Source organism: Mesitornis unicolor, unplaced genomic scaffold (assembly GCF_000695765.1).
Source record: "Mesitornis unicolor isolate BGI_N332 unplaced genomic scaffold, ASM69576v1 scaffold15012, whole genome shotgun sequence".
Lineage (NCBI taxonomy): Eukaryota > Metazoa > Chordata > Aves > Mesitornithiformes > Mesitornithidae > Mesitornis > Mesitornis unicolor.
The window spans coordinates 16,337-40,031 of NW_010168662.1; the positions used below are offsets into that span (position 1 = coordinate 16,337).

At 38.7% G+C, this 23,695-nt stretch overlaps 1 protein-coding gene across 1 annotated transcript; it reads right to left on the bottom strand.

Moving 5' to 3' along the window:
- Positions 1 to 609: 609 nt before the first annotated feature.
- On the bottom strand, positions 610 to 23,446 carry LOC104533911 (plasminogen-like). The gene is made up of 19 exons (XM_010179104.1): positions 23,398 to 23,446; positions 20,747 to 20,882; positions 20,011 to 20,117; positions 17,411 to 17,525; positions 16,149 to 16,312; positions 15,442 to 15,571; positions 15,200 to 15,318; positions 13,653 to 13,815; positions 12,627 to 12,757; positions 11,620 to 11,779; positions 9,994 to 10,184; positions 8,860 to 9,008; positions 8,047 to 8,140; positions 6,125 to 6,242; positions 5,013 to 5,087; positions 4,338 to 4,478; positions 3,508 to 3,614; positions 1,806 to 1,951; positions 610 to 768 (listed from the first exon to the last, which is right to left on the bottom strand). The coding sequence occupies exons 1-19, from the start codon at positions 23,444 to 23,446 to the stop codon at positions 610 to 612; spliced, it is 2,454 nt and encodes an 817-aa protein (XP_010177406.1).
- Positions 23,447 to 23,695: the final 249 nt, after the last annotated feature.

Here is a 23,695-nt window from a genome sequence, read left to right on the forward strand (position 1 = left end):
GCTAGGAAGATTAGATAATTACACAGTGCAGCATAAAGCTCTGTTTAGGTGGTGAGAGTTGGGGTAGAAGAAGAAGCAATCCCACCAGGCCTTCACCCAGCTCCTGGCAACACAGGCACAGTCTAACCTTTTCTTACCCCAGGCAGTGGTTGAGTTTGCTTGGGTACTTTCTTATTCCTGGAGCAGCAACAGAAAGAGGAGCAGATGCCAGGATGGATACAGGAATAGGCCTGATCTGAGACAAATTTTCTTGCACAAGGAATAGACAGAGATAGACCAGCTGCTAGCATGTACAGAGCAGAAAAGCAGGTGTCTGAACAAAGAGGAAGCCACTTTATGAGTTGGAACATGTCTCAAAACAGAGGGGTTAAGTAGCAACATTAGAGCTGCTGCCAAATGCAACATGGTTGTACCGATGTACAACACAGACACAGTTACAGACATTAATAATTGGTCAATGTGGCTATTGCTTTGCAGTAACTAGATACACTCAGCCAGTAAGAATTTTTATTAAAGATTCTTATTAATTTTTACAATTTTAAAACCATATTTGGAATGCTGTTCCTAAGACATAGTCTGCTTTCCAGAAAAGCTAGCCTGCATCCTGATTCAGTGGGCAAGCATTGCATTCTTGATCCAAGAAATGAAAGTAGGAATTCGAACAAAAACAGGCCTTGATGGCTGGGTGCAGTCCAGTCCCCAAGAGGTGATTCCATATTGGACAAATCTGTCCTTATCTTGGCAAACCAGAGGTCCTCCAACTTCAGCCTAGGGAGGAGAAGAGGGAATAAGGTGACTTCTTTAATGATGGAGACACTAGACATGCAAACAGCAAATTATTGGCAGAAATAATATTGTGATAGGTCTGAAGACCTCAAAATATGGCTGAGACAAGGGCTGTAGGGAGAAGGAGTGTTTTACTAGACTTGCTGGAGTAAAAAAATGGGGGCGAAACTTGTTTCCAAGCATCTAGGCCATTTCTGTGGTCTGAAGAAAAGAGAGACCCAACCACCAATCACAGATGTGGGAACAACCGCAAATCACTGTGAAGCCAATTACACAAAAAAAATAAGTTTCTCAATTTTCCACACCCTCTGACCTAATTGATCCTGGACAAAACGAATAGAATTGTTATAATGTTGTTTCTTTAAATCCAGGCATGGCAGGAGATAAATAACTTCGTCCAGTGATATGTGAGCCTATCAATGAATGCCCTGTACACACTTTCAAAGACATCATTTGTACCGGAAGACTTGAACACCTGCTCAGACAGACCAGCACTTGCTTTCTGATTCTGTCATCAAGTAGGCAGCAGCTTTTTATTGAAAATCTTGCAACACAATACCTTCCATTAATAAAATCACATTTTAAAAGTCTTTCATATACTCTTGAAAATTAGAAAACTGAAAGCATTTCAAGATTCATTTAATCAAGGGATTAAATAAAGATGTAGTACAACTCCAGGTTGTACCAGAAACAGTTCCTGGTTTCCCTCTTGTCTCTAGGAACAAAGGGAAGTCCAGGTAGTATATCACAGGTTTTATTTCAGGTGGGATGGGGTATTCACAACACTGTGCTACTATGAGTAGAATGTGTCAGCATGCAGTTCTGAACAGAGAGCAAAATTACCCTATGCCATTTCCCTGCTATTCTGGTTGGTTGTATGAGTGAAGAAAAAAATGTTATGTATACCTCAGTTCTTATGCTTCATGCAGAAGCCTTGAATTGCTGAAGCTATTTCTGAGCCTTGAAAGAAAGAAAATTGTAATCTGACCTGCTTATACTCAAAGCTAGATTATTCTTACCTCACAGTTACCTATGCTTCCAAAAGTAAATCCACCACAGAATTCATGATTTTTGACACTTCCATTCAGAAATTCAGGGAGGTTACATATTCTATTTTCAAGCACGGGGAATTCAACATCTTTTATCCTGTTGTCTGTCTTGGCACCTTTATGAGCAACCAAAAAAATGTAACAGTTATAAATGGTAGCCTGGTCATTGTGCTCCGGTGAAGCTTCAGTAATGAAAGGACTGGGATCCATCCCCAGCTCTACTACAGTCTCCCACTGCCTTGAAGGACCTTACTTAATCTTTCAACTTTTTTATACTTGGATCATACCTAACCTCAACAAGCAGAGGCTATTCTTCTTTGCAAAATGTCACAAAATAAATAAAAAGAGATGCTTAGCATTCTGAGCCATTGTGTTGGTTTGTGGACTTTCATCATGGTGCAGTAGCAATGGCTTGTTTCAGAGAGAAAAATGTTAGCCTAGATCTACTTCACATTAATTTTAACTCTTTTAAGCCTAAAGATAGTGTTTTCCAGACAAGGACGATTTTCCTGAAGCCAAGGCTGAATTTTCCCAAAACACGGTTTATTTAGATGTGGGCTTTGGCTCTTCTCCCTCTCCCCTGTTGATTTCATGAACCAGTTGCATGACATGGCAGGGTCCTCTTTCCCACTGCCTGAATGCAACAATGGTCTGTTGATTTTTGCATTACCAGAAGAAATCTTGCCTGTACCTTTTTTTTTTTTGCTGCTGTGATCACTAGAACATAGGAAGCAGCTGCCACCATGTGGTAAGAAAAGAAAAAAAAAAAAAAGGGCAGGTTAGAAAGGGAAAAAAGGTGAGAGGAAAGCCAGTAAATAGTGTCTATTGTGGAGGAAAGTGTTTCTTGATAATGCTGAGTTATGCTAATAGTAAAGTGATTATTCTTAAGCATTGTTTCCATAGCATCAATTTTGTAGCTAAATGGCAAAGGAAGGGGATAAAGGTACTGCAACATACGTGGAAGGTTTTTATGGTGAAACTCAGAGATAGGGACATGTACTGTTAATTTTTTTTTATTTTATTTTTTTTTTAATTCGGTGGATACACACACATAGAAGAACCCATTGCCTTTGTTTTACAGGTGGAGTACTAATAAGATACTTTCTGGCAAATAGGGTGGGAAAGGCATCCCTTATGTGTAGCTCAGCAAGGCCTGAAGCGTGTACAGGGAAGCTGGGCCTGAATGAGGACAGATACAGCATCACTACTGGAAGCTGCAGGGATGAGGAATCGCCTCCTCTGGCAGCAAAAGCAGGTCAAAGAGGGCTGGGTATTCTCAACCTCAGCACAGGTGGAGGGAGATGTGGGCAGCAGGAGACCACATAGGTTGGTTTTTAATGCTTGACTGAGCAAAATTCAGTTATGGGTTTAACTGACATTAAAAAACTTCAGCTTGAACTCATTTTACCCGTGCTCCAAAGATGGCTGGATCTGAGCAAGCTCTGACTCAAAGGCTTCATGGTTCCTGGGATGCCATCTTATCTCAGGGGACAAAAACAAGGGGGGAACAATTAAGCTCTGAGAGAAAGAAATAAAAGGAATAATGTTTCCTGGTGACCTCTGACTAAGTTAAATCTTAAGTAAAATGTGTTTTTCAGGTCCTGTGAGTATACATATTTTGGGATAGGATTTGAAAACCTGACTGTTTTCAACCACGCCGAATAGGCTTTACCTCTTGTTTTTCGCCAGGCAGTTAAAAAACATGCTGTGTTTCTTTCTACCATCAGGTTGGCTTCAGGCAAACAAACTGGTTTTACACGGTCTGTAATTGTTACAGGACTAGAAAACAAGCAAAGAATAATCTAAAAATTCTTAGAAAAATTACCATCACTTTATACAATCTTCATACTCAGAAGCCTCTGCATGGAAATGGTGTGGGGAAGGGTGGAGAATCTGATGTTGCCTTAAAACTGTATATATGATTGTAAGATTGTGCCTAGCCACTTAATGAAGAAAGAGGTTACTTACAGGAACTGGATATCTCTAGGATGTGCTTGTGGGCACAGTCACAGTGCGAGTGTGTTTGCAGCACAGTGTTAGAGTGCTGATCTCTGGTTACCCTTGTGGTGTGTGTGTGAACATGCACAATCCCTTGCAACCCTTGCAGGTTGTGTGAGTCTGACTTCTCTCAGATCCTCCCTGCCTCAGAGCTCCTGGATATTTTCAGGGACTTCACAGGAGGATACTCCAGACAAAACTCTGCTCTGGTTTACCTCTACCCTCCCTGTTTCAGTGGAGCTGCCACTTAGTGGGTGGCAATCCCTCCCATCCTAACTGCTCCTTGCCCTTATTATACTGTGTAAGAAGCTCTCATGGCTTCTGCCAGTTGGGGCATTCAGCCGGAGGAATGCTCAGGGTTTACCCTTGAACAGATGGCTAACACTCGAAGGGACTCTCACACTCTCTCATACCATCCCACAACCACCTCTGAGAGCTAACTCCAGGCTAAGCTGACTTCAGAGTAAAGGTGTTAGGGGTGGAAAACTTGGACTGAAATGGTACCTGTTCAATTTCAGCAAAGCAATGTCTGCTCCACTTGGTTCCTTTAGTATTTTCTGAACATTTCGGATTTGCAAGGATGGCTCTGCTGCATTGAGATTCTGTATCCCAAGATATGCCCGGTAGGAAGAAGGCTCTATTGACCTGGAAGAAATGACAGTGGCAAGGTTATACATCCATACTTGTAATCAGAAATGTTACTTTTAGAAATTTCAGTGATTTCCCTGAAGAATTACAATTAACAAGACACGCTGCTGCTTCTGACCATAGATGCCTGCCTTTATTTCCGGGGAGGAGGAAAATGTGGGGTTTTTTTAAGCAGTTTGATTTTTGTAATCGTGGAAAAATCCCATGGGCTGTAAATAATGTGGCACCTTCTTGCAATGTTTACAAGTCCTAAAACCATGAGAGTCAGATGCTAGCCACAGTTTTTCCAAGTGCAGTTACCATCACGAGAACCCTTTTTGGCACGATTTGTAGTGGGGGAGAGGACAGATGACAGAAGTAACCTCTGTTGTGCTCTGCTGCTGTTTGACTGAGACAGGTCATCAGCTTGTTGGCAAGAAAGACAGGAAATAAGGAGTAAAGAAGGTGCCTTATTGGGTACATCTTGCTGCTCTGTTGATTTTCACATACAGATTAAGGAAATGCCTGACACTTGTTCTAGTAGATACTCACTCTTGGAAGCACCGAGCTGCAGTAAGGACCCACTGTGGATGTATCAGAGTGCCAGCACAATGGTGCACACTGGTACTAGAACAGAGAAGATAATTACACTCATTTAAGACTGCATAGTCAATTCTCCACCACCAATGCTGTGCACAATGGGAAATGAGCAAACTAGAAATGTACCTCTTATTCAAACATTTTTGCAGTCATAGTTTGTCTTTTGCCAATGGCAAGAGAAATAAAATGCAGATTTTCAAAGGACAAGCTCCAGAACATAAGAGACTTGAAAAGAAATTTGACACCCAGGTGTAATTTTTGCAACAGGGCACACTTGCTTTCAGGAATTTAATAAAAACAATTCTATTTCATAACAATTTCACTTGTGTTGTAATTGGTTTGTCCTGATTAACAATTAATAAAAGGATACATCCTTCTGATTTGTGGTGTTGCTTTGGACTAGTTCTTTAAATAAACATTACTATTACTTTTTTTGGGATAATATTTATTACGATGACTGTCAACAACCCTATAGAAATTTTCATTAGCCTTTCTGTAAGCACTTCTTCACATTCTATTCAGCCACTCTCATTGTGACTTTGAAAATACTATGCATTATCATTTTTTATACTGAGACATTATGGTCTTCCTTACAGTTTTAACACAATTAGGGTGGTCACAGAATCAATTTACATTAGAACCAGATCAGATGCTGAGTGAAAAGGGATGATCAAAATCCATCCATACACATTGCAAGTTGATGGCTATATTCCTGGGCTTAAATCCCCCACTGCAGAATGGAATTAATGGTCATTATCTTCAGTAGGAATTATTCCTTCCCCAGTTCAGTAAATAAAGGTGTACTTCATGTCTGCAGTTCAAGTTTGCCCTCTAGAGATTCAGGACAAAGTGGGGAGTTTGGGATTAATGACACAATAGGTACCTATCTGTGGACTTTATGATTAAAAAAAACAGGTTTATTTTACATGCTAAGGTATTTTATACAGAAACCAAGGCCAGTATCCAGAAGCATATGCATTGTTTCCTGTCAGGCTCTTTCTGATGCCTGTTCCTTGTGAAACCCTGGTGCTCTCAGATGGAGTTACAGTCCAGAATACCAGTACCTTGTCCTGAGGCTGATGTGCCAAGGCCAAGACCCTGGAGATGCATCACACATGCTATATTGCTCACAGGCTCTCTCACTCATCACTGGGAACTTTCCACAGTCATGCTCAGAAGAAGCTACAGAATAAAAAAAGCTACAATGGAGAATTTTAAAGCCATTCTGTAATACCACCCACAGTGCATTCAGATGAAAAGAGAAAGGTGTAAGACATTTTTTTAATCTTCCTTAGGCTTTCACTCTTTATGTTGGTTAATAGAAATTAAGGGTAAAGAGACAAACAGAACCTTTAGACTCCTGATATTATCGTTACCTTGAGCATTTAACCCTGGGGTTAATATATCCTATTTGACATGACAAAATATTAATTTACTTGGAAAAAAATTCATAACTATGCCAAGTATTTGGATGTACTCAGATAACATAAGTAAAACTACAATGAGCCCCACCCTCAAAAGAAAATGTGTAGGGAAGTTGAAGGGAAACGAGGGCTAAAGAAAATGGAAGAGTTCATTGGCCAGACAATAATAAAAACTTCTAAATTCTTTAAAACATTTGTCTACACCTTGGTTGAATTAAAACCAATCCCTAGATTATAAATAAAATTGAGTCACTGCCCTCTTTTCATAACATATTCAAATTTTGCCCTCACACTGCTCACTCTACTGTCCTGTTAATCAAAATCTCTCTAAACTTTTTAAAATAGATTGAGCTTGGGTGCTCAGTAAGGACCCAAGTAACTCTTTCTAGAGATGCATATGGTGCTACGGATGTTAAATTTTTTAGTTCCAGTATGAGAAAATAAGTAATCAAAGGCAAGAGACTGTAAGGTTCCCCTACACTCTAATTAAAAATTCCAAGGCTGTTTTGAAAAGAAATCAGATCTCAAAGTGAACATCCACTACAGCAGTTTCAGGGACCAGGTTGTTACAACTGTGGTATGTGTTGTTTTCATACCATTCCTTATTCTTTTTGCCTGCACAGCTCTCAGCTCTGGTTGACAAAATTAACGTGTGCAATTACAATGCATTGCTGCTTAGAAGAACACATTAGATGGCCAGCACAAAGAATACCACATCCTCCTGAGGGAGTGACCACTCTTCACTACTTTGTAGTACTGCATTGTCCAGCAGAGCATGGACCTGGCCTCTAGTAAAAATAATACATGAGATCAAGAAGAAATAGACCTTCCATATTCCTGCCAGATAAAATGTAGGCAAGGAAGGCAAATGAGATGACTGTCAGGTGTGCCAAGCAGCACTCCCAGGACATTACAGCTGTTATTGATGCCCACTGCCAGGGCATCAGAGAAAGTAAAATCTCTTTCGCTGCTGAATTTTTCAGCTAACATTACATCTACTCAGCACACTGATTACTATCTCAAAATTAAAAAAAAAATAATTAGGGAAATCCGCGTAAAATATCCAGGACCAGATTCACTCTCTACCCCAAAAGAAAGGCAAAATATCTAGGGACAGATTATTTTAACATCCAGATCAGAATAAAAATTAAGTCAGAATAGGTTGTGAAGGGTTTGAAAGGATGTCTTCTCTGGTGCTACCAACTAACAGGAAAAGTGCCACAAAGTACATGGAAAGACTAGCATGAACATCAAGGATATCCTTTCCCGTGTTTGAGGAGCTCAGAGAAGGAATACCTCTCTTTACAGCTTCACTGGATATTTCGGGCTTAGCTTCACTGATGTTAAAGAGCACACAGATTCTGAGTGATGATTCTTGGCACCAGGTTACCTAAGCTTCGTCTGACTGTTACAGTTGCCTGATTATGTCAGACTACGCAGACCTAAATACAAATCTTAAGCTACTGCCTACTGCATTTTTTTATGGTTGGATTGAAAACATTTAGCAACTATCATAACAAGTTATAGAAAGGCAGGACAGAAAATTCTTTAAGAATAATTACAGCAGCGTGGGATTTCACAGTACTCCCATTTTTTTTCTGGGTCTGTTGTGAAGCACCAAACACCATTTACATCTCCATCAGGATTCCTGCAATACTGTAACAATTACAAAAACAGAGAATGAAGACTACAAATGTTAGCCACAGTATGAAGAAGTGCATGTTTTTAAAAGAGAGATAAACTAAAATTTTGAATTATTTCCCCCAACTACTTTTTGACTGGATGTTAAATGCTTTCTATTTCTTCTGATCACAATTTTTTTTGTTTCCTGTATCACAAAACCATTAGGTAAAATTAGAAAAATATTCTAAAATTGCTGATTTTCTTCATCCATCAGGAGGAACCCTAGTTCTATTGCTTTTTAAGGTCTCATGAGTAGTAAAGTTTGACACAGGATGACTAAGTGCTTTGCACTAAAACATTTATTGTTGGCCTAATCCTTCCTCCCCTAAAGCCAGTGAGGGTAAGTTAGGTCAGCTCCAAAAATTTGCCAGAAACCTGCTTAGTTTGTGACAAACAGCAAAAGGCATTGCTTTGGGGTGTGTAGAAATCTCGGAAGTCCAGTATGATTTCTTTTCCACTGCTTGCTTGTCAGCATCAACCCTATGGTGTACCTCTGTGCTTGAAGTACCAATACCCTGGGTAATGTGAAATTCATCCTTCCTTCTTCATTATTATAGGTCTGAGTTATCACTGTGATGACTTCCAGATATGCTTAACCTGGTCTATAAAGACTGAACATGAAGTGTTTACTGAGAGGTCATGGAGAAAGGAGACAATGTTCGATGACACCAATGGCGTTAGCGGCTGTTTACATTTTTATCCAGGCCTGCTGTTGGGTGAGTCACAGGAGTGAAATATTTGTGGCTATGAGGTTTCTGAGAACTCCACTCTTGACAAGTCCTGCCCCTTGCAGTTTTTGCTACTGTGCCACGATAATCTTTACCATTACCATTAATGCACTCTGTGAAAAAAGAGGAAAAGGAAATTATTTTTAGCTGCTGAATCTGTGTGTGGTAGTGGTAAGCAGAAACAAGGCAGATTAAATACCTTTAGGGCTTGCACACTCTCTAGCATATGTAGCAGAAAGAAAAAAAAATGTACTCTGTGATGTGATCTCTTAGTTTGTCAAGATGGATGTCTTCCTAGATGTGCAGAGTAACAGATTTGGAAAAAAATTCAAGGAACTTCAGGCTAAACATTCTCTGTACAATATTGCAAATATCTGAAAAGACTCAAAGATTTTTGCCAAGTTGGTATCAGTAAACACCTTCCATGAGAGAAGTGTATTTCAGAGTTAGCAGCCCATTACACCAGGAGAGTAATCTCCAAGGAGACTGCTTCAGGTACTTTCTTCTGCTGTCCATGAGTAAGAGTACATAGCTCCATTTAGAAACATATCTTTCATCCAACCTTGCCACCTTCCTTTGTAAAATCACTAATCTATGGAAAGCTCTACTATACATTCAGAAAATTCACACCACTTTGACTAACATGGATTATTAATTAAGGAAGCAATGAAACAGGATAGAGCAAAAACTTGTTAGTCTTAGTGTATACATTTTGCAAAATATGGTTGTCTATGAACAATACAACAAACTAAAGTTAACCTCCTGAACACATAAAGCACAGCACCAGTAAAATTTCTGTAACAACAACATTCACTGTGATTGTATTTCAATATCGCACATTTACAGAAACACTGGAAATCTTGTCTATTTTCCTCTTGTTCACCTAAATGAAAAAGATATCCTACAGAATGCTCTGTAAAATGCAGGCTACAGAATATAAAATGGCTAAAGAGTACTTGCTGCAAAATTCAACAGTACAGATCTGAAAGCTGGAGGAGGGATGTGACTGTTACGCACTACTCAAAAATAATTTTGATAGATTTCTATTCTGTTTATCCACAGACTCTACAGGAGGTGACATTTATAGCCAGCTGTTACCAGATGTGGTGGAGGTTGTCGGGCCAACATTTTGTGCCATCGTTGCAGGGGAGTCATTCGATGCGGGCTCTGGTGTGTGATCATCACACCTTTTGAGATTGCAGTACTCCCATGTCATGCTGGGGTCAGTGGTGAAACACCATGGGCTGTTATCACCATCTGGGTTTCTACAATAGTTGTCCCTCAGATCCCTGCAAAAATAAGTACAATAGTCATGTTGCATAAGACTGAAAGTAATCATAGGAATATCTTGCCAAAAATATGTGGATCTGTACTATGAAGAGATAAATACATCTATTAATTTTTTACTTCTTGCCAGATATCCTATTGCCAGCAATCACATTTATGGCTATGATACAAGTGGAGAGTTATATTTCACATGTACATCAGTGTCATAAATATATTTATGCATAAGGAAACATAATTTGTCTACTGGCTTAAATTCTGACTGTAATATGTCAATGTGCTGAGTAGCTAAATAAATGGCTGATATGCCAATATTTCATTTCTACGTACATATGTATAATCATACAAAACTGTGTGAATTAGTTACAAATATGCAGGAAGATCCGTAATATTGGTAGGGAATTAAACTTTGCCACAGTTTTTATTTTTAAATGTCAAAGTGTTCTTTCTCATATTCAGAAGAAAGGCAAATAATTACTTATACTAATCATCCCCCCCATCCTCCCCCAAAAAACACTTCTACTGAATTCAGTGGTAGCACTCCTATGCCTATGATTGCTGGGGCAGGGCGAAGTAGAGTTGTTCTCTTCAATAATGTGCCCAGTTGCAGTATTTCCCCATCCTGAATTGTAGCACAGTCACAGAATTTAAAAAGCCTTTTTTTTTTCCTATTTAAACATGCCAGAACATACTAATTCTGCATTTTCACAGCTTGATTTAAATTTTTTTACATTTGTAAAAACCAGCATCCCCTCCGAGTATGTTCCAGTTTCGATACATCAGTATTTCTGATGCCAAAATATGTTTGAAAATAAAAAAAAATATAATTAGGGTGACATCACAAGAAAGCCAAAAAAATGGAAAAGTATCAACCATCCAGCTTATACTTGTAATCCACCAAGCAAGGATGACTTTTGTAGCAATTGTCATATTATTTCTTTCCTACATTTATTAACAACCAGCATATTAGTAATTATGATTAACTCTACAAGTCATCACTGGTCCAGTATCGTTAGTCTGAAGAAAACAAATCAAGAAGGAAAATTCAGTGTATGCAATTCCAGGTGCCCAATTCCAACTATAAAGAACATTTAAATTTCTAATAATGCCTCAGATGAAATGAGTAGAAAGGCCACCACAAAGGTCTCAAATTCATAACCAAAATGCATATTTCAGCAGAAGCCCAGACTCTGGATACAAGTCTCCCAGTGTTGGTTAGAGAAGCTCAGATCAAAGAGTAAAGGGACACAGTGTATTTTACTCAGAACTTAAATAACAAGAAAACACAGTTTTTTTAAAAATGAGACTAACAGAAAAATTTTCCATGTCTTGGAAAAACTCTCATTTACAGATACATCTGCTAAAGCATAGATGTGCAAAGATAATACAATCAGCAATGGTCACTGTCAGATAAAGCAAGAAAAGTTGAAATAAACGTACGCGTTCGGGAATTTGTCTGGGGTTTTTTCATGCCTGTGTGGGAACATGGAGTTCCAGGCCTGGCATTTCTTCCCCGATGCAGTGACGGAAGTTGTGCCCCGATAGCTCTGCCCTGTGCCTCGATAGCACTCCTCTGGCAGGGGAACCTGCGCAGGCACATCTGCAGCCAACAACAGAAACCAGTCTTCTGCATCACAGTTTTATGATCTTACTGAGTAGGCACAAGAAAGCATCAAACACACAGGATGACAAAAACTAATTACTCATTTATACAGACAGCGTCCAATGAGAGCATCATGGCCAGAGTGAAAAGTGGAAAGCGCATTTCCAAAGATACTTAGAAAACTTTCACACATTAGACTCACACATCAGATGCTGTTCAGTGGAAGGTTCACCCCTCAGTTTCATTTTGGTATATGTGAACATATTTGAATTGAAGATCAGAAAGTTTACATTAAAAATCAAAGATTATATGTTAGTGATTTTTCCTTGATATATTTCTAAAATGCACATTATATTAAACTTTAATCTCTCTAATTATCCCTTTGATTGCACTAAGACTTTCTTGTTTGGTTTTTTTTTGCTTAAATGGATGGATGTTTCAGATGAGGTTTTTATTACTTTGAAAGCCCCTGCCCTCTCTTCTGTAGCTGCTTTCAAAAAATGGGACTTCCTTTTATTTAATACTTTTTCACCTCTTTAAACCCATTTTTCTTTTTCTTTTTTTTTTTTTTCCAATTAACTTGCTAAAAATGCCCTGCATTTGGGGAAAAAAGGAATATAAAAAATAAACCTCTTTCATCCTGTAATTCTTCTGTTGGGTCAACTGATGGTTTACATCCTTAACTGCACTTCCTTAACCATTGTGAGTCAAATATTTGCCAAGCAAAAAAAACCTGCATTAACAAGTGACAGTGACTGAAAAAAGATTTAACACATTTACAATGAGAAGCAATGAGTCTCTCACTGTTTTAGTCCTTATTTCAAGTATGCTCTGCTACTCATACCAGCAGTCTCTTGTTCTGTCCCATCACAGTGGGGGATTGCACAGTATTCCCACCGAACACTGTTGCTGATGGTGTAGCACCAAGGCCTCTTCTCTCCATCTGGGTTTCTGCAGTAGTTTTCCTCTAAGCTCCTGAAACAGAAACAATTGCTTTAAACTACTCATAGAAATCCAGAAGAGTTGTGTGCAATATTATTAACAATTACTGCATGCAGAACTCAACTTAGCGGTAACATCTATTCTTTTTGGAGATTGATTACCTCATGCATCACTATTTTGTGCCAAATCAACAGCCTTCGAATATACATTCTAAAAGCTGATGATATATGAAGAACTTTTGCAATGTAAACAACACTTTCTGCTCTTGTTTTTGAGGCCAATAAAAGCTGACTTTGAAATGCAAGCCATTGGTGTACCTGACCCTTATGATAAGAACCAGGCAAAGCTGTATGTCATACACTGATCCTGGAAGTCTGTGCATACGAGCACCAGTGCACATTGCTCTCTGCCCTGTGGTGATGGACAGGGTTTCACACATCCAGAAAAACTTACAGGATCTATTGCACAACCCACAGGAACGAAATACAGAGCTAAAAGCCTAGTCAGTCCCAGTTATCCTTGTCCATTGATAATGCTCCACAAACCCAGCTCCTGTGACCTTGGAGCATGAGGATGTAATGGAGCATCGTAGACTCTGGAGAATTGCTCTTCAAAAGAGTAACATGTTGAAAGTGTGCCAAAACACAGCCAAGGGATTTTTAACATAAAAGTAGTAAATACTTATAACTCTGCAGTGGGATGTCAAGGAACCAGGTGAGACAAGTACCTGAGAGTGAAGTAGCTGGTAAAAAAAGGAATGCTGAAAAAAATTAAGACCAAGGCCTGAACAGAAGTAATGAGGGCTGACAAAAGGCAAGAAAACAGCTTATCAACATAGCTGCAGAAAACCTGTGCTACTCTTGCCTCTGCATCTGGTGCTATAAGGAATAATGATGTTCTTTAGCACTTGTTAAAATGCTCAGCATACTTGCAGGGATATCTTTTAGGAATCCAGCCATGTCTGTGAGGAAACTGTGTGTTCCAGTGTTGGCAGGCATTTCCTGATTCAGTGATGGCTATCCTGCCTCGATAGTCTTCTCCCTTCCCCGAAAGACACTGGGAGCCCAGACCAGAGACTGGTTGGGGCGTTGCTGTAACAGGATTTGAAAAAAAGAAGAAAGGAAAATAAAAGAAATGCAGCTAGCCAGTGCTTTCAATTATATTGAACCCCCTCTTTGTTTTCTGTAATGTTGAACACACTTTTTTAAATTTCTTTCAGCATAGGTGACACAGGTTGAAAGCCATGGAAAACCAAAGTGTACATTTTCAAGCAGTTGGGCTGCCAGACAGTTGTCCTGTGTCTGCTCTTTTATGGCAGTCAGTAAATAACTTTGCTGAGTCAAGCCAGATTTTGTGCCTGCAGTTCCCTGAGAGCAGAGTTGGAAAGGCAGTAAGTAGTCCTGTACAGTCTGGTAAAAACAAGTGGGATGAAGGGAGCACATTAATACAATACACAGGGGTAGGGTGGAAGGGCAGAAAGGATAAGGGCAAAGAAGAAATTGTGAGAGAAAGCACAAGCATTCAGAGCTGAGCCTTTGGAGTCAGTGAATTGAGAAAGTGGGGCAGATGGAGGAGAGTAAGAAAGTGAATTGGTCTGGCATGTGGGGAACAACAAAGAAAGTAAGAGCAACAGAACCTGCAGAGAGCAGTAAATGAACCTACGGTACATACCTACTATATATACTTTCTATATGGAATTTCCCAAGGAGAGAAGTATGACTCTAAAAGGTTGGTCTGTTCCTTAAACTTTCTTTGAGTTTTAAACACAAAATAGAGATGCTATGGTAACTTTCACAATTTACTTTATCGTACAGAATTCTATAAATAGTCATTCTTCCATCTGTAACTGAGCATGGTGAGGTGAACTACATCTAACAAATACATGCTGGCAAGATGTATAAGAAAGCAAGCTCTAGAGAGAAAAACATTTTTTTTTCTCAAAGTGCAGTCGAGTTCTATAAATGGCAGTGCTTTGGAAATGTCTAGTGTGTTCAGCTTAATGGGTTAACCTAGCTCACTGATAACTCAAGTTTTCTCCTGCAGCTTGAATTTGTTTCTCGGGATTCATCCCTTGCTCAAAAAAGGGCAGTGCTGGTCAAACTCACGTAAAATGTCACAGTATGGTGGCTTAGGTGCTTTCCATGAGTTAGCAGAGCAGCTGAAAACTACCAGCTGAGATTTAGGCTGAACTCACTGTCTCTCAGGTACATTGAAAAGCAAGGTGATTGAAGATATATTAGGGTTTCCATAACATCTCTGGCATTGTTGCACTTCGACACCTGCATCCTCACTGACCTCATGTCATTTTATGTAACAGAAACTTAGTGAGTGATTCTGCTCATTAATGTGCACTTTTCCTGGTTCATAAGGATTTTTGTAGGTTAGTCAGAACTGCGATTTCTTGTCTTTCCTCTCCCTGCATAATCTTAATGAGAAGAGCTACCCTGTGGAATGATCTCAAGAAATCAGACTCACTGCAACGAGGAATGTTGCAATATTCCCAGCGTTTAGTGGGGTTAGAAGTAAAACACCACGGCTGAAGTTCACCATCAGGATTACGGCAGTAATTCATCTTCAGATCCTTCCCCGGAAAGCTGAACATTGAAAATTAAAGAGAAGCTTGTGAGTTAGCTGTGGCTGGCTGTAGCAACTAGGCTGTCTGCAGGCAGGGTCTCCCAGACACTGCAGGAATTAATTCAGTGCCGAGTGTGACTCACTGTTTCAGGGTAAATCCATGCCTATGTGGCTCTTGGGCATCCCAGTGCTGGCACTCAAGCCCAGACACTGTCCTGGAAACTTCTCCATGGTAGTCTTCACCATTACAGTGCATGCACTCCACTGCAGAGCCTAAGCAGAACGAAAACAAAGCAAGTTTCACACCAGTCAATGAATTCTAATCCTGATCTCTTCATGAAAGGCTACAATGAAAGGAAAATAGAAAGAAGAGATATTTGTTGCTCTTTTAGAGGGTTTTGCTCCAGCTAATGATGAAAGGAATCCAAAAGACCATGCATTATAGCCTAGCCAAATGAATCAAACCTTATGGATACATCTCATTTGGAGGGAGAACTTTGTCACATATCTGTATGTACTGATAGCAATGGGAGTTTTGTATGTAACACAGCAGTTAGGTCAATCTTTACTCTTGTTACATAAACTGCTATGGATAAGAGCAGGAAAATATCACCAAGTTATTAAAAAAATTCATGTCCTCCATATTTACAAATTTTGTTTGATAATCTGAGCCAATTAGGAAAACAACCTTTGTGTTGAGGACTTCTTAAGTTCCAGTTTAATCTAAATTCACATTTAAAACCAATCTGCAATAATAAAGCAAGAACAAATAGCAGAAATAGAATTACCTATTCAAACATTGCTTCTCTGAAAAATATATATACCTTCCTTCCCTGAAAAACAAATATACCTTCTCCCATGTACAACACCTGGTCCTCACACTCTGGGATGTTACAGTAATCAAATCTGGTAGCAGGATCTGTTGTGTAACACCAGGGTCCACTTTCATCCCCATCAGGATTTCTGCAGAAGTTTTCATCCAGTCCTGCATTGGGGTGTTTTTCAGGTGTATAACTGTAATAATATTAAAATTCTATTTTAATTTCAGTAACTTGTTGGAACAGAAGAGAAACTTCTAACTTGCTCAGCTAGCCGTGAGCTCTATTCGTTCACAGTAAAATTGCAAGGAACACGTTCCCCATTGTAACCCATAAATTAAATCTGAAAAGCGTTCTGTAACTACCATTATTAGTAGCTTCTGCTACGTCCCAGTTGTCAATGATGAGGGTGTTTACAGCCTGTGAGGATTATGACAGTCTCAAAGGACAATTATTGCCTTTAATGCTGGCATCAGGCTGATCCAGTCAGCTCACTGTGGCCTGTGGCTTTGTGATGTATTTTTCTTAATGCAGCTACTTTAAGAGTGGAGTATTTCTGGAGGCTATTGACCAAACACAACTGGATCCTAATTTGAAGAGACTATGAGGCAAGTGACCCTAGGCTTCTTCCTATAGCAATGCTCCCAGAGAAGACTAAATATTTTTTAAACAAATAAACAAAAAAAAATCTGAACAAGGACATCCAAGTTTCATTAGAATAACATAAAAATAACTTTTTAAACAGATTAAACTTCAACATAGATCAAAGAATACAAGCCCTCTGCTTCCACACTTTTGCTTCTGGGAGCCCAGTGGCAGCCAGCCCTCAGAAAACTCTGCCTGGGTGGTCCCATGGGCACTTAGATGCTTTGCTGGATGTTTCTTCTTGTCTGTCTCTGGAAGGTAGGCAGGAGGTCATAGAGCTGGACAGATACCACTGTTTCTTTTGGGTTTTTTTTCACACCTCATACAGAAGAGAGAAATTATGGTCCTAGTGTCACTGACAAATTTTCATCATGTCTTGACAGAAGGAGCATTGCATCTTCTTAAGAGGTCCAGCAGTCAGACACAGCTTCTCTAGCTGTGAGAAGTTGTCCTTTCTTTACTCAGACCATTGCAGTTCTCTGCCAGTAGAGTTAAAAGTAACAAGACAGATGAAGAGAATGTTGTCTCAAAAAGTCACCTGACAACTGGCTTTGATAACATGCACTATAAAGTTGTTTATACACATGAAATTAGAAAAGCTTGGAAAAGATTCAGTACAATGTGAAGAGAAATATAAATAAGGCCATACTTTGGTTTATGGGGTGATTTTTCTGCCCACTTCTGGCATGGAATACCCCTTCGAGTTTTTGCTTCCATTCCTCTGTAGTCCTTCCCAATCCCTCTTTTACATTGTAGAAGGTAAACTGAAAAAAAATTGACTTTGTTAATTCAATGGTGTTACAGCATTGCATCTCTTGAAAATAAGAATCTGCAGATATAATCAGTTCATGATGAACCATGTTTCACCCATGTTTTGGACCTCTTGTTCACGCAGAGAGATGTGATTCCATATTTTAAAACAAATTAGTTAGCAACTATTAAACAACTACAGAGGAAAATTCCTGAAGCATTTGTATAAAGCTAATAAAATCAAGTAAAGAAAACAGACACAACTTACAATTGTTTTTCAAATGTATAAAAAGCGTGCTTATACCATCACACCACCAGAATAAAAAGGAAGGTCTTTCACCAACAGCTGCAGATTCTTTGAAATGTAGTGTTCATAAGCACATTCACAGCACGAGCATCAGGCAACCATCCTTTCAAGTCACAAAATTTTTAGTTATCAATATACAGCCCCCAAACTTTTTACTCCTCTTAGCCTCAGAACTCCAGGTACTTTCTAGCGAGATTCCAAGGCAGAGAGAATGCAAAGCATGTTGATCTCTCCTTTTCCTGAGAGACCAAGGCTCCTGGGTATAAAATCAAGTCTTCTGCTGCTGACATGAGGATCAGTTGTGTCTCTTTGGCTGTTTCAGAAGTTTGGAAGAGCTTGGGCAATGTCAAGCAATGTAAAGGGGCCCTGATGAAGTTAGGAATATTGTCTTTATTTGTACCAATTTGAGCCTTAGTTATTTTCTAGCCCTCTGTGAAAGCATATAATTAGGGTCAATGAGAATAATTTATTCACTTAGAAGGGCTAATTTCAATTTAATAATTAATGACTTGTGCATGTGTCTATTCGCTTTCAACATATGCAGAAGAATTTACAGAGCACATACTTTATTCCGTTCTAACCTCAAAGGAAAACTCCAATTAATTTTTAACTCAGTAAAATAAAAATCACATTTAAAATGTTGAGCCATTGGTGACACCCATTATTTCTACAGATAATTCACTTCTGCCAGAAATTATTTGGCCGAACCTGCTCCGATATTCTTCTCTACTGGTGACTCACACATCGGTGGTCTATGAGGAACATGCGAAACGTAAAAGTGGAGAAGAGGTCTCCATAGGCTTTAGTCTTGTGAGGTCTGTTACTGGGGCAAGGTGGGGACATGACTGTAGAGCTAAATTCTTTCAAGAAAAACAGTGGTAACAGTGTTTTTTCCTTTTAAATCAGGAAGGAATTTGACCATAGTAAAATGCAAGAATCAAGCATTACTCTTCAAATTCTAGCTTTTAAGGCAACAGTAATTCATCTGAGCTAAACATACCCTGCAAGTTCAGGAGAACTGATGAGAAAATCCACTTGTCATCAGGATAGAAAGAAGTCACCAAGGAACACATATTGCACCATGAGAACAAAATGTCAGTGGCTGATAATCAGGTAGAGGTTAAGTTAGTACTTACTGAAGATAGCTGTTACAAATTGAGTTGCGCCCGGTGCCATGAACCTGCCAACCCATTATCCAGTCTAGTAGCAGAAGGATTAGGATACAGCTGTTTAAATGTTAACATTCCAGCTTTTTCTTATGTTTGGTCCAGATCTTCAGTTTATACCAGCTGGGAATTTGGACATGAACTGCTTTCTCTTTAAAGCTTTGATATGGCAAAGGGGATCCGCACTATGTTTATTCATTCAGTTTTGATTTTCTATATATCTTTCAAATGCTTCAGAATTGTAAAGACACTGAAAATACTTGTCTTTTCAAACAAACAAATGTTTTTAAAAGAAAAGCTCACTGTTCACCTTACATACCAGTTAGTAATAGAAGCTTTCTTTTTCCCAGAAGACTCATTGAAGTTACATGTTATGTATGTTTCCACAAAACTTACGAAGATAGTCTGGTTAAAAAAAATTTTCTTTTTCTAGCTATATAACATCTATTAAAAACTTAGAAAAAAATTAATTAGTTAATTCCAAAAATAATCTTAAAACCAAGCCACTTATCTGAGCCTAGCATACAAGAAGAATTAAGCATAAACAAAACAGCTTACAAAATGTGAATATTTGACTACATTTAAAAAAATATACGTCAATACAATATTTCAGTCAAATAGTTCTTGACTGAATTGTTACTCAGAAAATTAGAGAAGTGAGTACATAGAAGTAGATAATTCTGTAGTCTTGAAAATTTGTATGATCAAGGAATCTATTAGCTCCATGAAGCAGAGGACTGCAAATACTTAAAGGGCAGAGAAATGCAGGATTTTTGCTTTGGATAATGTTTTTTCTGTCCCAATGATATGTGACTAAAGGAGTGAAATGTAAGTGCAAATATAAGGAACCTTGCTCCCCTATGTGGAATTCTCTGGCAGTTTCAGCCCAGTTCATAATGGGTGTAGACCCACCTCGCTGAAACTTGCCACTTGCAATGGTTTGCTTCAGTACTGCAGCAGAGAATGCAAGGATACAGTTAAAATAGGCTTACTGTGTAAAGGTGTGGCATCTTATTATATACATACTTTTCTTCTCATAAAGAACTGCATCCATGCTGTTGAACATCACTGCCATTTTGGTATTTTCAGCCAGCGTTAGACACTGTAGCTTTTTCCTGGTGAATAGGAAGGCCCTGTTGAAATTGAGAAGGACACAGGAAGCAATATTTTTAATTCAGTTCAAATTATTCAACATGTACTTACTTTTCTATAAATCTTAACATACTAGCACTTCCGTGTATCCACTTATACCTTTCAGATACTGCACTCGGTATCTGAGACACTGAGTAAGAGACTGATGTTTTCCATTGCTCTGAAGTGGCTGACTTTTTCAGGATATATGACTAGGTGTAAGTAGTAAGTAAATAACATATGTATGTTACTGTGTGGGAAGCTAGTTACTGCATTAGCAAAACACTTTCAACAGCATCCTAGCTGCTCAGGTGAGCGTCTAAAACATCTCACCCTTCTTTTGTGAAACAGGGCAGCATCCAGCTAAAGAATAGTAAGCAGCTCTCCACCTAACATTGCAGGAACTCGATCATTTACTATAGAATGAGTAATACATAGTAAATCCACTCTACTTGACCTTGTGGTAATTTACGGGTGCAGATAAGCCACAAGCTAAAGGCATAGGCATGGGCAACACTGCTGTAGGCAGGGCTGCAACACCAGGGGGATGTTGTTCAGAGAAACAGCAGGAAAATATCATTGATATGCAGACATCTACAATGACATAGTTTTAAGATTCAACACAAATTACCTGCAATTAAAATTTCTTTCTGCTTCACATTTCTCTGCACATTCTTTTTCGTTACTTGTCTTGTAAAACTGTTTACTTCGAGTAAGTATCCAAACACCATCTGTTCTTAAATAGTCATCCAGTATATCTCCTTTCACTACAAGGGAAGGAAAGGAATAAGATATTAAAAATTAGAATGCTGCAGTTAAGAAGATCTGTGACTTTGAGTCCCATTTTTCATGTAGCATTGTCAGGTGAAGGCACCATTTATTTTGTGTAATTCTGGGTAAAGCATGATAAACTCTGAGGAAATTTCTGTCTCCTGACACAATCACAGCTGTATGACTGGAATGCATTACAGGAAAAAAGAGCAGAAGAGAGATGTAGAGAAGCAACTCTGAACGGAGTTATGTATGGTCTGAAGCTGGGAAAAAGAAATGTGAAACAAGAGTGAGAGGGACCAGAGAGAGGGACTAAATGGTGTCAAACAAACACCAGTCAGAGAAAGATGAAGGGAAGTGACACTAATATTAAAGTTTTGGAGAAGTATGAATTGGGAGGACGTGAGATTATGACCTCCCATGTGGATGGTGCAATCATTACAGTTTTACTTGGCACTTAGTTGTTGTTTGTCCTAAGTTGTCTTGCCCTGGAGAAAGAAACCTGAAGCATAAGATGACTGCATAGTCTTTTACAATGACTTACCATTATTTCTGTTGCAATGGGTTGAGCATATTTACTAATGATTGTCAGGCTGCATTTCTGTTGTTGCCATGAATTAACCCAAGACTTTAGATTAGTAAGTCAATTAGTATTATTACATCTGAAAGCTACATGTTCATAAGATGTATATGCTAATACATTTAAGAGCTCCAAAATGTTGTTGCTCACAGTGGAGTTTACCATATATTTGTTTTTTCCTTTTATGTCTATAAAAATTCTATTAAAAATATTGGTTACTAATTTCTACAAAAGTTTACTTCCATATCCAGCATCAAGTCACAAAGTTACAGAAGTGACATGGTTTAACTACTTCACTTTTCAAGCTAGATTATAATTGACAGATGCAGGAAATTCATAATCTTGTGCAGCGTTCTCATTGGGTAACATTGCTTATCTTTCTTTTATGCAGACACCCATATTAGGCTGAATTCATTGCAACATTTCTGCATTGTAATTAACTCCCATGACATACAGGTCATCCATCACCTACTTCTGTATGACACACATTCATATAAAATAAAAGGTATTTGAGCCACTAATTAAAGTAAGATGATTAATTGCCTGAGGCCAATCTTCTGTGACTGTTTGCAGAGTTGGATCAAGGCTGTAAAATCCGCACGTCTTAAGAAATCCCCAACACTGAAGCCTTCCATATCTAATCTTACTGTTATGGTAGGACTATGGGGAGCACCAAAAGCCTGCCAATATCTCCTGATGGACTCAGCAAACAAGTTTTTCCTTTCCTGACCTTTTTCCTAAGATAACTGACCAGAATAGGAGAATATTACTTTCCAAACTTTATTGGCTTATCTTAAAACTATATGTTTGTCCAAAGAGCTCTACTTTGGATACCATTCCTTTTCAGTGACCATAAAAAAAGATTTATTTCATTTGGTTCAAGAAGGCACACATGAGATTTTGGATGACGTGCTAAAAGGCAGCACAGATTGACAGGAGCTTAGATAACAGAAAAGAAAATGTGATCTTAGTTGCCTGAAAAGCTTTGCAAAGTATAAACTTAAAAAACCAATAAAACAGATTTTAAAATGCAGCAGGGAATGTATTATTCTGGCTAAAGCCCAAGTTTGTATAAACCCAGACATGACACATGATAATTGAACAGAATATTCAAATACATGTGAGAAAATCAATTTCTTCTTTTACATATATATCTTTCCACACTTGACCTGTACTAATCCAGAAGACATAAAAAATAGCTTTAAGGTAGTTTTGTGGACCATCACTTTGGAGAAAGAGAGTTAGCGCTGAAAACAATGAGCAAATAAAAATAACTTAATCATCTGTCTTTTATAACCCAGCTCAATCATATAATGAGATGTCCTTGGTATCCTGTCCTGTTAAATGTCTGAGCTATTAGAAAATCATACAAACTGTACTGATATGTTTCTAACAGCACTTTTAAAAAGTCTTTTAAGGGCCATATAATGATATGCAATGTTAAAGTACTAAAGAATATGATACCTGATTGAAATCTGATTGAAATGTATACTACACGTGGAATATTTATTTATAAAATTTGTAGATGAATTTGAAATTCATATATTGCCTTTAGCTGAAAATCTACTTTCTTTTGTAGTTATAAAAAAGAATTTTAGATATATTCCTGGAAAAGTTTATCTACATTACTGAAGATTAGACTTCTATCTACTGCCCCCAGAAAAACAATGGAGAGCATTTTCTTGTGAGTGCTCGACAACAGAAAATGTGAAATTGCTGAAATATAAAGGTGGCTCTAAGAAACACAACATTGGGGCCACCACAGCTCTCACTTTGTTCAACAGCAACTCTCACTGGCCAGCAAGTCCCAAATCCATCATCGTCCAGGCAAGTGGCGACACAGGGATTTGGGGACTTACATTCACCAAATAGAGCTTGCAAGCATTTGGCACCCATCTCACCGAGGGAAGCAGAAGGCAAAGGACTCTTACCTGAGCTGAGCAAGAAAAGAAAGAGAAAGGCAGCTTTGCAAATCCACATTTTGGCCCAGCTGGCGAGTGCTGGAAGTTGTGTGTGTTGGTGCACAAAGTTTTATTGACTCGCACTGGAGTGAGGCGGCATCAAACAAACAAGGCAGGCAGGTTCAGTTAATGATTCTCCCATCCTGTGACCCCCTTTGCTGTGGTGTGGCCATTCAAACAACCTTGAATTGGATGGATTACCAAATCAGATCCAGTCATTTGTACTGGATGCTAGGAAATGTGACGGCATTCTCTTGTTTGGCAGAGC